At 44.0% G+C, this 16,314-nt stretch overlaps 1 protein-coding gene across 1 annotated transcript in view; it reads left to right on the top strand.

Annotated features, from left to right (window-relative positions):
• The window catches only part of LOC140197018 (uncharacterized), a 33,908-nt gene extending 30,499 nt beyond the window's left edge, over positions 1-3,409 (top strand). Inside the window, exon 5 of the mRNA XM_072256953.1 lies at positions 923-3,409. Coding sequence (XP_072113054.1) covers positions 923-1,243 — 321 coding nt within the window. The 3' untranslated portion in view covers positions 1,244-3,409. The remainder of the gene's footprint in view (positions 1-922) is intronic.
• The last annotated feature ends 12,905 nt before the right edge of the window (positions 3,410-16,314 follow it).

Consider the following 16,314-nt stretch of genomic DNA (forward strand, 5'->3'; position numbering starts at 1 on the left):
TTTTCACGCAAACACGAGGAAATCTGCAGATGCTGGAATTTCAAGCAACACACATAAAGATTGCTGGTGAATGCAGCAGGCCAGGCAGCATCTCTAGGAAGAGGTACAGTCGACATTTTGGGCTGAGATCCTTCGTCAGGACTAACTGAAGGAAGAGTTAGTAAGAGATTTGAAAGTGGGAGGGGGAGGTGGAGATCCGAAATGATGGGAGAAGACAGGAGGGGGAGGGATGGAGCCAAAAGCTGGACAGGTGATTGGCAAAAGGAATATGAGAGGATCATGGGACAGGAGGCCCAGGGAGAAAGAAAAGGGGGAGGGGGGGGGAAGCCAGAGGATGGACAAGGGGTATAGTGAGAGGGACAGAGGGAGAAAAAGAATGTGTGTATATAAATAAATAACAGATGGGGTACGAGGGGGAGGTGGGGCATTAGCGGAAGTTAGGGAAGTCAATATCCATGCCATCAGGTTGGAGGCTACCCAGACAGAATATAAGGTGTTGTTCCTCCAACCTCTCCCCCTCTCAAATCTCTTGCTATCTCTTCTTTCCGTTAGTCCTGACGAAGGGTCTCGGCCCAAAACGTCGACTGTACCTCTTCCTAGAGATGCTGCCTGGCCTGCTGCGTTCACCAGCAACTTTTATGTGTGTTGCATTTATTTTTTCAGTTGTATTTCACTAATTTTGTATATATATTCATTGATTAAATATTGTTGGTCATTTAAATAGTTAATTATGGGTTATATGTATAATACGTTATTTTTTGATATGTCATCAGGCTATCACATGTTAATGTGTGCCTCGCTTAAAGTAAACTTGGACTACACTCATATTTTCGGACTCACGAGTATTTCTTTGAAGTAATTTATAGTTTTGAAGTTACAAAACGTAACAGTAAAGATAATGCCCTACATATTGTTTCTGCAGGTGATCTTCAATTCAGTAATTCTTACTAAATATACTTCAGAAAGACCAACTGAAAACACCCCTATACCAGAATTCTTTTCTACCTCTGCACAAACATCAAGTACAAAGAATATAAATGCACCTTCTTTTCGAAGAGCAACATGGGCTTCCCATGAGAAGGGAAACTGCGTGTTACTTGCAATATTATCTCTAATACTTCTATTGCTCCAAATAATCTTCACAACCACACTACTGTACCACATTTGGTGTCTTTACAAATCTCTTCTTTATGAAAAGAAAAAGCAGACTTTGATTAAACTAATTAAATTTTCAAGAAGATAACGATTTTGATAATGGAGTAAATAATGACATACTGTACTCTTTGAAATTCTATTTAATTAATATTGCATGGTATTTAGCCAAGTTGGATTTGGCCTCCTTTTTTGTGAAAAACACAATTTTACACATGTTTAGGCTTATGCCAATATTGCAATTATACTGCCACCCAGCCCATTAAATGTTGTGGAGCTGAGGTCTTTTTGTATTACAGTTGTCTGGTCCCAAGGTTTTGCTGAGTTTCAAAAGTACATTTAATATCAGAGAAATGTATACAATATACATCCTGAAATTCTTTTTCTTTGCAGACATCCACGAATACAGAGTGCCCCAAAGAATGAATGACAGTTAAATGTTAGAACCCCAAAGACCCCCCAGATCCCCCTTCTCATGCATAAGCAGCAGCAAAACAACGATCCTCCTCCTCCACTAGCAAAAAAAGCAACAGTACCCCTCCACCGACCACTCAAGTGTATGGCAAATCATCAATAAAGACACAGACTTGCAGGACCCCAAAGGCTACTTGCAGTACCCTAAAGGACTTAGTATTCGACATACCACAGTCTCCCTCTCTCCCTAATGAGGGAAAAAGAGATGTGCCTGTTTCACGGCGAGAGGAGAGACATAAGAAACAACACGCTGATTTTCCAAGCTCTGTGGCTAAAGAACTCAGGTCTCTGGGCACACAGCCAGCAGCCAGCCTGCTGCTTTCAATCTTCCATCTCCCACGACATACCAATTTCCTGCGGAGGCACTGACCGCAAGTCTGCCAGCCTCCAGAGCCGTGAAATCCCGGAACCCTGAAAGCGCTCTAGTCTTCTAGGCCACGTTGTGAGACCCCGAGAGCGGGTCCCATTCCCGCAAGGAACTGAAGTCAAAAGAACCCTGAAAGGGAAAATTAGAGATGTTAAAGATAGAAATAGAGCCGTTTCCAAAGATGCAAGCAAAGGAGTTGCCGTTAGGCACCATCGTCCTCCTACGCTCCAACGTTGAGTGCAGTGTTCTCAGCCTTAAAAGTATCATATGAATGAATGAAAGTGAAATACAGAATTAATAATTAATATAATGATGAATGTTTAACAAACTAGACAAAGTCAAATCTATTAAGCCACAGGTCAGAAGTTGAGGAATTACTTGTTGGTTAACTATCTCTAGCTAAACATCAAATGCAAACAATATCATTCCAGCACTTCCTTGAAAAGAAATATTGGTTTCCCGTGTTTGTTAAGGAAAATGCAAGCAATCACTTCTTTGCCCGAAACCTGAAAGTTCTCGATGAGCAAAAAAGGTGAAGTCAAGAGACGAGGGAACAGTTTGTCATGCATCAGTGTTCCGTTCTCCTGGTGTAAAAATAGAGTTCAATGTGATTCCTCCCTAGCATATGCTAAAATAAGATGGACATCTGTCAGACAAAATGGCGTTAGTTTGGAGTGGGTTGGTTTTGAGAAAGTGCAGGAGAAACAGACCACAGCAATGTTTGGAGAAAGTCAAGGAAGCACAAGTCTGCAGCCATAATACTGAAAATTGATGAAAGACACTTTTTTTTCTGGGCTGAACGTCATAAGAGATAAGAGGGTGCAGACTGTACCACCAAAGGATGGAAAAGTAAGGGGTTATGAAGACTATAAAAAGGGGCACTTCCTGTGCAACTGGGAAGCCTTGTCTTGGGCTACATCATGGCTGGTGCTAGTGCAAGATAGGGAACAGTATGTTGAGTCACAGAGATTTAGAGGGAAAGAAAAAGAGAGAGGGGGAGGGAATGAGAGAGAAAGAGGGAGAGAAAGAGGGGAGAGAGAAAGGGAGAGAGAAAGAAGAGAGAGAGAAAGAGGGGAGAGAGAAAGGGAGAGAGAAAGAAGGGAGAGAGAAAGAGGGAGAGAGAGAAAGAGGGGAGAGAGAAAGAGAGAGAGAAAGAAGGGAGAGAGAAAGATGGAGAGAGAAAGAGAGAGAAAGTGAGAGAAAGTGAGAGAGAGAGAGAGAGGGAGAGAGAGGGAGAGGAGGAAAACAGGCTGCAAGAAGGATTGTTAAATCTGTGACTTTCCAACATTGCAGAGATTGGCTTGCTTAGTGGATAAGTATTATTTTGATTTCTGTATTGCTTCTACTAAACACATTTGTTTTTTTTCCTGTGTTGTATCTGTGCTAGTTCTAATAAAGTGTTATTTTGTAGTTTAACACATGTAGTGTCTTCTTTGTTTGCAGCTGTATATGCAAATACTCTGAGCTGAATAAGAAAACACATACCAAATTTTAAAATAATGTTTTATTACAAAATTGGCACCATGAACAGGACTTAGTATAATGGGTGCTATGTTTCGCAAAAAGAAAGAATGGGACATACCTGAGAATGAGATTGAGCTGAAGGTACTAGGATGGACGGACTACAGTTTGGTGGCAGTAGCCAACGTATTGTCCATGTGTTGGAGGTACTGGTAGACCTGGGTTTGCTGGAGGAGGATGATGAGTTTGAAGAGTTTCCAGTGGAAGGCTGGGCAGGTTTACATGAGGATGAGGAGATATTAAATTCGGGGTGTAGAAACAGGATTGATAATACAAAAGCAAGATTGAGTATCTTGAAGCCAAATGATGGGACAGGCAGCATTAAAATTTACAATCTCTCTGCTGCCATTGGGAAGAAGGTATGGAAGCCTCAGAACTCACACCACCAGGTTCAGGAACAGCTATTCCTCCTCAAACATCAGACACTTGAAACACAGGGAATTACTTCACTCAATTACTGCAACCTATGGACTCACTTTCAAGGACTCATAGAGTCATAGAGAAGTACAGCACAGAAACAGCCCCATCAACCCATCTAGTCTGTGCCAATCCATTTAAACTGCCCACTCCTATCGACCTGCACCTCCATAGCACTACCATCCATGTACCTATCCAAACTTCCCTTAGTTGTTGAAATTGAGCCTGCATGCACCACTTGTGTGGGCAGGTCATTCCACTCCCTCATGACTGAAGAAGTTTCTCCTCATGTTCCTCTTAAACTTTTCACCTTTCACACTTAAACCATGACCTCTGTTTGTTGTTCCACCCAACCTCAGTGGAAAAGCCTGCGTGCACTTACCCTATCTATACCCCTCATAATTTTGTATACCTCTATTAAACTTCTTCTCAATCTTAGAAGCATAGAAATAGAAAACCTACAGCACAATACAGGCATTCGGCCCATAAAGTTGTGCCAGACATGTCGCTACCTTAGAAATTACCAGGCTTACCTGTAGCCCTCTATTTTTCTAAGCTCCATGTGCCTATCCAAAAGTCTCTTAAAAGACCCTATCGTATCTGCCTCCACCACCGTTGCCGGCAGCCCATTCCACGCACTCACCACTCTGAGTAAAAAACTTACCCCTGACATCTCCTCTGTACCTACTCCCAAGCACCTTAAACCTGTGCCTTCTTGTGGCAGCCATTTCAGCCCTGGGAAAAAGCCTCTGACTAGCCACACGATCGATGCCTCTCATCATCTTATACATCTCATACATCTCTATCAGGTCAGCTCTCATCCTCCGTCACTCCAAGGAGGAAAGGCCAAGTTCACTTAACCTATTCTCATAAGGCATGCTCCCCAATCCAGGCAACATCCTTCTAAATCTCCTCTGCACCCTTTCAATGGCTTCCACATCCTTCCTGTACTGAGGCGACTAGAACTGAGCACAGTACTCCAAGTGGGGTCTGACCAGGGTCCTAATAGCTGCAACATTACCTCTCGGCTCCTAAATTCTATTCCATGATTGATGAAGGCCAATACACCATACATCTTCTTAATCACAGCCTCAACCTGCGCAGCTGCTTTGAGCGTCCGATGGACTCAGACCCCAAGATCCCTCTGATTCTCCACACTGCCAAGAGTCTTAACGTTAATACTATATTCTGCCATCATATTTGACCTACCAAAATGGACCACTTATAACCACAGAACCATAGAATATTACAGCACAGAAACAGGCCTTTTGGCCCTGCTTGGCTGTGCCAAACCATTTTTCTGTCTAGTCCCACTGACCTGCACCTGGACCATATCCCTCCATGCACCTCTCATTCATGTACCTGTCCAAGTTTTCCTTAAAAGTTAAAAGTGAGCCTGTATTTACCACTTCATCTGGCAGCTCATTCCACACTCCCACCACTCTCTGTGTGAAGAAGCCCCCTCAATGTTCCCTTTAAACTTTTCCTCCTTCACCCTTAGCCCATGTCCTCTGTTTTTTTTTCTCCCCTAGCCTCAGTGGAAAAAGCCTGCTTTTGCATTCACTCTATCTATACCCATCGTAATTTTATATACCTCTATCAAATCTCCTCTTATTCTTCTACGCTCCAGGGCATAAAGTCCTAACTTATTCAACCTTTCTCTGTAACTCAGTTTCCCAAGGCCCGGCAACATCCTTGTAAACCTTTTCTGCACTCTTTCAACCTTATTTATATTCTTCCTGTAATTTGGTGACCAAAACTTCACACAATACTCCAAATTCAGCCTCACCAATGCCTTATGCAACCTCACGATAACGTTCCAACTCTTATACACAATACTTTGATTTATAAAGGCCAATGTACCAAAAGCTCTCTTTACGACCCTATCTACCTGTGACACCACTCTTAGGGAATTTTGTATCTGTATTCTCAGATCCCTCTGTTCTACTGCACTCCTCAGTGCCCTACCATTTCCCTTGTATGTTCTGCCTCGGTTTGTCCTTCCAAAATGCAATACCTCACCCTTGTCTATATTTCCATCTGCCATTTTTCAGCCCATTTTTCCAGCTGGCCCAAATCCCTCTGCAAGTTTTGAAAACCTTCCTCACTGTCCAGTACACCTCCAATCATTGTATCATCAGCAAATTTGATGATCCAGTTTACCACATTATCATCCAGATCATTGATATAGATGACAAAGAACAATGGACCCAGCACTGATCCTTGTGGCACACCACTAGTAACAGGCCTCCACTCGGAGAAGCAATTCTCTACTACCACTCTCTGGCTCCTTCCCTTGAGCCAATGTCTAATCCAATTTATTACCTCTCCATGTATACCTAGCGACTGAATTTTCCTAACTAATCTCCCATGCGGGACCTTGTCAAAGGCCTTACTGAAGTCCATGTAGACAATATCCACTGCCTTCCCTTCATCCACTTTCCTGGTAACCTCCTCAAAAAACTCTAATAGATTGGTTAAATATGACCTACCACGCACAAAGCCATGTTGACTCTCCCTAATAAGTCCCTGTCTACCCTAATACTTGTAGATCCTATCTCTCAGTACTCCTTTCAATAATTTACCTACTACCGACGTCAAATTTACCGGCCTATAATTTCCCGGATTACTTTTAGAGTCTTCTTTAAACAACGGAATAACATGAGCTATCCTCCAATCCTCTGGCACCTCACCCGTAGATTCCGACATTTAAAATATATCTGCCAGGACCCCTGCAATTTCAACACTAGTCTCCTTCAAGGTCCGAGGGATACCCTGTCAGGTCCTGGGGATTTATCTACTCTGCTTTGCCTCAAGATAGCAAGCACCTCCTCCTCCTCAATCTGTATAGGTTCCATGACCTCACTACTTGTTTGCCTTATTTCTATTGACTCCATGCCAGTTTCCTTAGTAAATACAGGTGCAAAAACCCATTTAAGATCTCCCCATTTCTTTTGGTTCCATACATAGCCAACCACTCTGATCTTCAAGAGGACCAATTTTATCCCTTACTATCTTTTTCCTCTTAATATACCTGTAGAAGCTCTTTGGATTATCCTTCACTTTGACTGCCAAAGCAACCTCATGTCTTCTTTTAGCCCTCCTGATTTCTTTCTCAATTTTTTTTTTGCACTTTTTATACTCCTCAAGCACCTTATTTGCTCCCTGTTTCCTATACACGTCATACATCTCTCTCTTCTTCTTTATCAGAGTTCCAATATCCCTTGGAAACCAAAGTTCCTTATTCTTATTCACTTTGCCTTTAATCCTGACAGGTACATACAAACTCTGCACTCTCAAAATTTCTCCTCTGAAAGCCTCCCACTTACCAATCTCATCCTTGCTAGAGAACAACCTGTCCCAATCCACGCTTTTTAGATCTTTTCTCATTTCTTCAAATTTGGCCTTTTTCCAGTTTAGAACCTGAACCTGCGGACCAGATCCATCTTTATCCATGATCAAGTTGAAACCAATGGTGTTATGATCACTGGAACCAAAGTGCTCCCCTATACACACTTCCGTTACCTGTCCTAACTCGTTTCCTAACAGGAGATCTAATATTGCATCCTCTCTAGTTGCTACCTCTATATATTGATTTAGAAAACTTTCTTGAACACATTTTACAAACTCTAACTCGTCTAGACCTTTAACAGTATGGGAATCCCAATCAATATGTGGAAAATTAAAATCCCCTACTATCACAACTTTATGTTTCCTGCAGTTGTCTGTTATCTCTCTGCAGATTTTCTTCTCCAATTTTCGCTGACTATTGGGTGGTCTATAATACAACCCCATTAGTGTGGTCATACCTTTCCTGTTTCTCAGCTCCACCCATATGGCCTCGGTAGACAAGCCCTCTAATCTGTCCTGCCTGAGCACTGCTGTAACATTTTCCCTGACTAGCAATGCCACCCCCCACCCACCCTTCATTCCTCTGCCTCTATCACATTTGAAACATCGGAACCCTGGAACATTAAGCTGCCAGTCCTGATTCTCCTGCAGCCAAGTTTCACTAATGGCTATAATGTTGTAATTCCATGTGTCAATCCACGCCCTCAGGTCATCAGCCTTCCCCACAATACTCCTTGCATTGAAATAGACACACCTCAGAAGATTATTACCACCACACATAACCCTCCTATTTGTGACTTTGCATGAACTTTTAACATCATTCACTTTCACCCCCCGCTCCACTATCTGCTCTAGCACTCTGGTTCCCACCCCCTGCAAATCTAGTCTAAACCCTCCCCAAAAGCACTAACAAACCTCCCTGCAAGGATATTGGTCCCCTTGTAGTTCAGGTGTAACCCATCTCTCTTGTACAGGTCCCACCTGCCCCAGAAGATCCTGAAATCTGAAACCCTGCCCCCTACACCAGTTCCCCAGCCATGTGTTCATCCGCCAGAGCATCCTATTCTTACCCTCACTGGCACGTGGCACAGGTAGCAATCCTGAGATTACCACCCTTGAGGTCCTGCTTTTTAACTTCCTACCAAGCTCTCTATACTCACTCTCCAGGACCTCCTCACTCTTCCTTGCTATGTTATTGGTACCGATGTGCACCACGACATCTGGCTGATCACCCTCCCACTTCAGAATGAAATGCAAGCTATCGGAGACATCCCAGACCCTGGCACCCAGAAGGCAACAAACCATCTGGGAGTCTCTGTCATGACCGCAGAACCTCCTTTCTGTACCTCTAACTATCGAGTCCCCTGTCACTACCGCTCTCCTCTTCTTCCACCCTCCCTTCCGCACTGCAGAACCAGACTCAGTGCCAGAGATCTGGCTGCCGCAGCTTGTCCCAGGTTACACTTATCTGGGTTGAACTCCATCTGCCACTTCTCAAACCAGTTTTGCATACTATCAATGTCCTGCTGTAACATCTGACAGCCCTCCACACGGTCCACAACACCTCCAACCTCTGTGTCATCAGCAAACTTACTAACCCATCCCTCCAGTTCCTCATCCTGTCACACTTGATAGGTCCTATTCTTTCACGTCTTATTCTCTTGCTCGTCACATACTTGTAGAATGCCTTGGAGTTTTCCTTAATCCTGCTCACCAAGGCCTTCTCATGGCCCCTTCTGGCTCTCCTAATTTTCTTCTTAAGCTCCTTCCTATTAGCCTTATAATCTTCTAGATCTCTAACATTACCTAGCTCTCTGAACCTTTTGTAAGCTTTTCTTTTCTTCTTGATTAGATTTATTACAGCCTTTGTACACCACGGTTGCTGTACCCTACCATAACTTCCCTGTCTCATTGGAACGACCCTATGCAGAACTCCACACAAATATCCCCTGAACATTTGCCACATTTCCTCCATACTTTTCCCTGAGAACATCTGTTTCCAGTTTAAGCTTCCAATTTCCTGCCTGATAGCCTCATAATTCCCCTTACTCCAATTAAACACTTTTCTAACTTGTCTGTTCCTATCTCTCTCCAATGTTATTGTAAAGGAGATAGAATTATGATCACTGTCTCCAAAATGCTCTCCCACTGAGAGATCTGACACCTGACCAGGTTTGTTTCCCAATACCAAATCAAGTACAGCTTCTCTGCTTGTAGGCTTAGCTAGATATTGTGTCAAGAAACCTTCCTGAACGTACCTAACAAACTCCCCTCCATCTAAACCCCTTGCTCTAGGGAGATGCCAATCTATATTTGGGAAATTAAAATCTCCCATCATGACAACTCTGTTATTATTACACCTTTCCAGGATCTGTTCCCCTATCTGCTCCTCAATATCCCTGTTACTATTGGGCGGCCTATGAAAAAAACACCCAGTAAAGTTATTGACCCCTTCCTGTTCCTAACCTCCACCCACAGAGACCCCATAAACAATCCCTCCATGACGTCCACCTCGTCTGCAGCCGTGACACTATCTCTGATCAACAGTGCTTCGCCCCCACCTCTTTTGCCTCCCTCCCTGTCCTTTCAGAAGCATCTAAAACCCAGCACTTGAAGTAACCATTCCTGTCCCTGAGCCATCCAAGTCTGTAATGGCCACCACATCATATCTCCAAGTACTGATCCACGCTCTAAGCTCATGTGCTTTGTTCACAACACTCCTTGCGTTAAAATAGACGCATCTCAAACCTTCGGTCTGAGCGCGTCCCTTCTCATTCACCTGCCTATCCTCCCTCTCGCACTGTCTACAAGCTTTCTCTATTTGTGAGCCAACCTCCTCTTCCCCCGTCTCTTCAGTTCGGTTCCCACCCCCAAACAATTCTCATTTAAACTCTCCCCAGTAGACTTAGCAAACCTCCCCACCAGGATATTGGTCCCCCTGGGATTCAAGTGCAACCCATTCTTTTTGTACAGGTTACACTTCTACTTTCCAAGGAATAAAGTCCTAACCTATTTAATCTCCCTTATAGCTCAGGTCTTCCAGACCCAGCAACATCTTTGTAAATTTTCTGTGTACTCTTTCAATCTTAATTATATCTTTTCTATAGGTAAGTGACCAAAACTGCACACAATACTCCAAAATAGGCCTCATCAATGACTTAAACAACTTCAACAGGAATTGAGGATTGGAGGGTGGCTAATGTAACCTCACTTTTTAAAAAAGGAGGAAGAGAGAAACCGGGGAATTATAGACTGGTTAGCCTAACATCGGTGGTGGGGAAAATGCTAGAGTCAGTTATCAAACATGTGATAACAGCACATTTGGAAAGCAGTGAAATCATCGGACAAAGTCAGCATGGATTTGTGAAAGGAAAATCATGTCTGACGATTCTCATAGAATTTTTTGAGGATGTAACTAGTAGAGTGGATAGGGGAGAACCAGTGGATGTGGTATATTTGGATTTTCAAAAGACTTTTGACAAGGTCCCACACAGGAAATTAGTGTGCAAACTTAAAGCACACGATATTAGGGGTAAGGTATTGATCTGGATAGAGAATTGGTTGGCAGACAGGAAGAAAAGAGTGGGAATAAATGGGACCTTTTCAGAATGGCAGGCAGTGACTAGTGGGGTACCGCAAGGCTCAGTGCTGGGACCCCAGTTGTTTACAATATATATTAATAACTTAGATGAGGGAATTAAATGCAGCATCAAGTTTGCGGATGACACGGAGCTGGGCGGCAGTATTAGCTGTGAGGAGGATGCTAAGAGGATGCAGGGTGACTTGGATAGGTTAGGTGAGTGGGCAAATTCATGGCAGATGCAATTTAATGTGGATAAATGTCAGGTTATCCACTTTGGTGGCAAAAACAGGAAAACAGATTATTATCTGAATGGTGGCCGATTAGGGAAAGGGGAGGTGCAACGAGACCTGGGTGTCATTATACACCAGTCATTGAAAGTGGGCATGCAGGCACAGCAGGAGGTGAAAAAGGTGAATGGTATGCTGGCATTCATAGCAAGAGGATTCGAGTACAGGAGCAGGAAGGTACTACTGCAGTTGTACAAGGCCTTGGTGAGACCACACCTGGAGTATTGTGTGCAGTTTTGGTCCCCTAATCTGAGGAAAGACATTCTTGCCATAGAGGGAGTACAAAGAAGGTTCACCAGATTGATTCCTGGGATGGCAGGACTTTCATATGATGAAAGACTGGATCGACTAGGGTTATACTCTCTGGAATTTAGAAGATTGAGGGGGGATCTCATTGAAACGTTTAAAATCCTAAAGGGATTGGACAGGCTAGATGCAGGAAGATTGTTCCCGATGTTGGGGAAGTCCAGAACGAGGGGTCACAGTTTGAGGATAAAGGGGAAGCCTTTTAGGACTGAGATTAGGAAAAACTTCTTCACACAGAGAGTGGTGAATCTGTGGAATTCTCTGCCACAGGAAACAGTGGAGGCCAGTTCATTGGCTATATTTAAGAGGGAGTTAGATATGGCCCTTGTGGCTAAAGGGATCGGGGGTATGGAGGGAAGGTTGGTACAGGGTTCTGAGTTGGATGATCAGCCATGATCATACTGAATGGTGGTGCAGGCTCGAAGGGCAGAATGGCCTACTCTTGCACCTATTTTCTATGTTTCTATGTAACATAATATTTGATCTCCTGTACTCAATACTTGGATTTATGAAAGCCAATGTGACAAAAGCTTTCTTTATGGCCCCGTCTACCTGCGAGGCCACTTTCAACAAATTGTGGACCTGTAACCCCAAATCCCTTTGTTCTACTACACTTCTCAATCTCTGCATTCACTGTGTAAGACCTACCCTAGTTAGTCCTCGCAAAGTGCACTTGTCTGAATTAAACCCCATCTGGCATTTTTCGGCCCATTTTTTTCAGCTTGTTCAGATCCCGCTGCAAGCCATGATAGCCTTCCTTGCTGTCCACTACTCCTAAATCTTGGTGTCATCTGCAAATTTGCTAATTCAGTTAACCACGTTATCATCCAGATCATTGATATAGATGGAAACAACAACAGACCCAGCTCTCCTGAAGCACTCCACTAGTCACAGGGCTCCAGTCAGAGAGGCAACCATATGCTACCACTCTGGCTTCTCCCACAAAGCCAATATCTAATCCAATTTACTACCTCATCTTGTGAACCTTCTTGACCAACCTCCAATGTAGAACCTTGTCAAATGCCTTGCTAAAGTCACCAACTTTCCTGGTAATTTCCTTGAAAAACTCTATTGGTTAGACATGACCTACTATTCAAAAGGCCATGCTGACTATTCTTAATCAGTCCATGTCAACCCAAATGCATGTATATCCAGTCCCTCAGAATACCTTCCAATAACTTCCCCACTACTAATGTCAGGCTCATCGGCCTATAATTTCCTGGTTTATTTTTAAGCCTCTCTTGGTTTACTATACACCATTAGGATAGATCTATAGAGTCTCTCAAAAGCAGGGGTGGAGGAATATGCCCCATGATCAACTCCTCTTGGTGCGCAAATATATCAGTGCTGTCCCAATTCTGCTCACCAGACCTGGAATATCTCACAATTAAGTGCCATCCATTTTACCGACCACAAAAGATTTCTGTTATCATTTTGGTAGTGGTATACATTTCACCTCAGGCCAATATCAATCAGGCTTTAGATGATCTGAACAATGGGATCAATATGTATGAAACAGCGCACCCTAACGCCTTCACTAATGTTTTGGGGGGTTTTAACCAGGCCAGTCTGAAAAAAAACACTGGACAATTACCATCAACAGATCACTTGCAACACTAGAGAAACCAACACACTGGACCATTGCTACACCACCATCAAGAATGCCTACCATGCTATATCATGCCCTCACTTTGGGAAATCTGATCACCTGGCTGTACTTCCAGTCCCTGAGTACAGGCAGAGACTGAAGACTGCAGCACCAGCAATGAGGACCAAGAAGAGAAACACAAGAGCACTTACAGGACCGCTTTGAATCGGTGGACTGGACTGTATTCAGGGATTCATCTTCGAACCTGGATGAGTATGCTGCAGTTGTTACTGACTTCAATAAAACCTGTGTGGATGAGCGCGTGTCTACAAAGACTTGCTGTACATTCCTAAACCAAAAGCCGAGGATGAACCAGCAAGTACATCGTCTGCTGAAGGCTAGATCTGTGGCATTCAAGACTGGTGACCCAGGTCGGTACCAGAAAACCAGATTTGACTTGTGGAAGGCTATTTCAAGGGTGAAGAGACAATCACGAATGAGGTTGGAGGTGACATTGGATGCACAACAACTCTGGCAGGGTTTGCAAGACATTACTTCCTACAAAGCAAAACCCAGTAGTATGAATGGCAGCGATGCTTCACTACCAGATGAACTCAAAACCTTCTACGCCTGCTTTGAAAGGGAGAATATAACTACAGCTGCGAAGAGCCCTGCTGCACCAAGTGATCCTGTGATCCCTGTCTCAGAGGCTGATGTTAGGCTGTCTTTAAAGAAGGTGAACCCTTGCAAGGCGGAAGGTGCTGATGAAGTACCTGGTAAGGCTTTGAAAACTTGTGCCAACCAACTGGCAGGAGTATTCAAGGAGATTTTCAACCTGTCACTGCTATGGGCAAAGGTTCCCACTTGCTTCAAAAAGGAACAATTATACATGTGCCTAAGAAGAAGAATATGAACTGCCTTAGTGACTATTGACCAGTAGCACTCACATCTACAGTCATGAAATGTTTTGAGAGGTTGGTCATGATTAGACTGAACTCCTGCCTCAGCAAGGACCTGGACCCACTGCAATTTGCCTATTGCCTCAATAGGGCAATGACAGACGCAGTCTCAATGGTTCTTCACATGACCTTAGACTACCTGGACAATACAAACACCTATGTCAGGGGGCTGCTCATTGACTATAGCTCAGAATTTAACAACATCATTCCCAATATCCTGATTGATAAGTTACAGAACCTGGACCTCTGTACCTCCCTCTGTAATTGGATCCTTGGCTTCCTAACCAGAAGACCACAATCTGTGCAGATTGGTGATAATATCTCCTCCTTGTTGACGATCATGTCATGGTCCTGATTGGGTTCCCTTTAAATTTACTTTGTTTGTGTTATGATCCCAACCGTTGACTCCCTGTTTCCCTTTGGTTCCCTGTTTTCCCATGTCCCTCGGGCTTGGTGATTAGAGGCAATTTATTCTTGGCTGAACCGGCAGTTTATAAGTCTCCGGCTTTCAGCCGTTTGGCACGAGAGCGTTAACAAAGTCACCAAAGGTAGTGCGAGCCAATGTCATCTGGCTGGAGCAAGCCTAGTCTCCTCCCGGAGCAAGTGCCAGCAAGCCGCCTTCCCTTGCCAGAGCGGGTCAGTCAAAGTTAACCCGCTGGGGTGAGTCAAGAGCTCGCTGCTGCTTGGAGCGTACTTGTTCCCAGTTATAGTACTGCCTATCATTGTGTGGTCTCCGTATCCATGTTGTGCGTCTAAAAGGGGTCCCGACCCTGTGCCCTAGAAGGGTCCTGACCCTGTGTCAAGAAGAGTCCCGACTCCGTCCTGTGTCTAAGGAGGATTCCTGGCTCAATGTTTTATGTCCCGTGTCTGAGTCTGTCCCGTGAATAAGACAAGTCCCTGGCTCCCAGGCCAGTTGCTGCTGTCTTGCCTTCTTTATAGCTGCATCAACATGTTGGGTCCAGGTTATGTCTTCCGGGATATTGACACCCAGGAGCTTGAAATTGCTCTCTCTCCACTTCTGATCCTTCATTGAAGAACATAGAACATAGGAATCTACAGCATATTACAGGCCCTTCAGCCCACAATGTTGTGCTGACCATGTAACCTACTCTAGAAACTGCCTAGAATTTCACTACCACATAGCCCTCTATTTTTCTAAGCTCCATATACCGATCTAAGAATCTCTTAAAAGACCCTATTGTATCCGTCTCTACCACTGTTGCTGGCAGTGCATTCCACGCACCAACCACTCTCTGTGTGAAAAACTTACCTCTGACATCCCCCTTGTACTTACTTACAGGCATGTTAAAATTATGCCCTTGTGTTAGCTATTTCAGCCCTGGGAAAAGCCTCTGGCTATCCACACGATCAATGCCCCTCATCATCTTATACACCCTTATCAGGTCATCTCTCATCTTCTGTCACTCCAAGGAGAAAAGGTCAAGTTTACTCATCCTATTCTCATAAGGCATGCTCTCCAATCCAGGCAACATCCTTGTAAATCTCCTCTGCACTCTCTCTATAGTATCTACATCCTTCCTATAGTGAAGTGACCAGAATTGAACACAGTTCCTTCTATGAGGAATTGTGGTGTGTTCCCTCGTCCTACCCTTTCTGAAGTCCACGATCAGTACTTTGGTCTTACTGACAACGAGTGAAAGGTTGTTGCTGTGACACCACTCAGCTTGCTAGTATATCTCACTCCTATATGCCCTCTCGTCACTATTTGAGATTCTGCCAACAATTGCTGTAGTGTCAACAGATTTATAGATGGTATTTGGGCTGTCTCTAGCATAGAGGGAGTAGAGGAGTGGGCTAAGCAAACATCCCTGAGGTACACCAGTGCTGAATGTCAGTGAGGTGGAGATGTTATTTCCAATCTGCACAGATTGTGTTCTTCCGATTAGGAATTTGAGGATCCAGTTGCAGAGGGGCGTACAGAGCTTTTCGCTCAGAGCTGTTGGAGTGATTGCGTTAAATGCTGTCGTCAATAAACAGCACCTTAATGTAAGTGTTTGTCTTGTCCAGGTGAACAAAGGCTGCGTGAAGAGCCAGCGAGGTCATGTCCACTGTAGACCTATTGTGGCAATAGGCATATTGCAGTGGGTCCAGGTCCTTCCTGAGACAGGTGTTGATTCTGACCATGACCAACCCCTCAAAGCACTTCATCACCATAGATACGAGCACTAACGTACAGTCATTAAGGCAGTTCACCCTGCTCTTCTTGGGTACTGGTATAATTGTTGCTGTTTTGAAGAAGATGGGAACTTCCGACTGTAGCAATGAAAGATTGAAAGTATCTTTGAACA

The sequence above is a fragment of the Mobula birostris genome, chromosome 4, assembly GCF_030028105.1.
Source record: "Mobula birostris isolate sMobBir1 chromosome 4, sMobBir1.hap1, whole genome shotgun sequence".
NCBI classification, from domain to species: Eukaryota; Metazoa; Chordata; class Chondrichthyes; order Myliobatiformes; family Myliobatidae; genus Mobula; species Mobula birostris.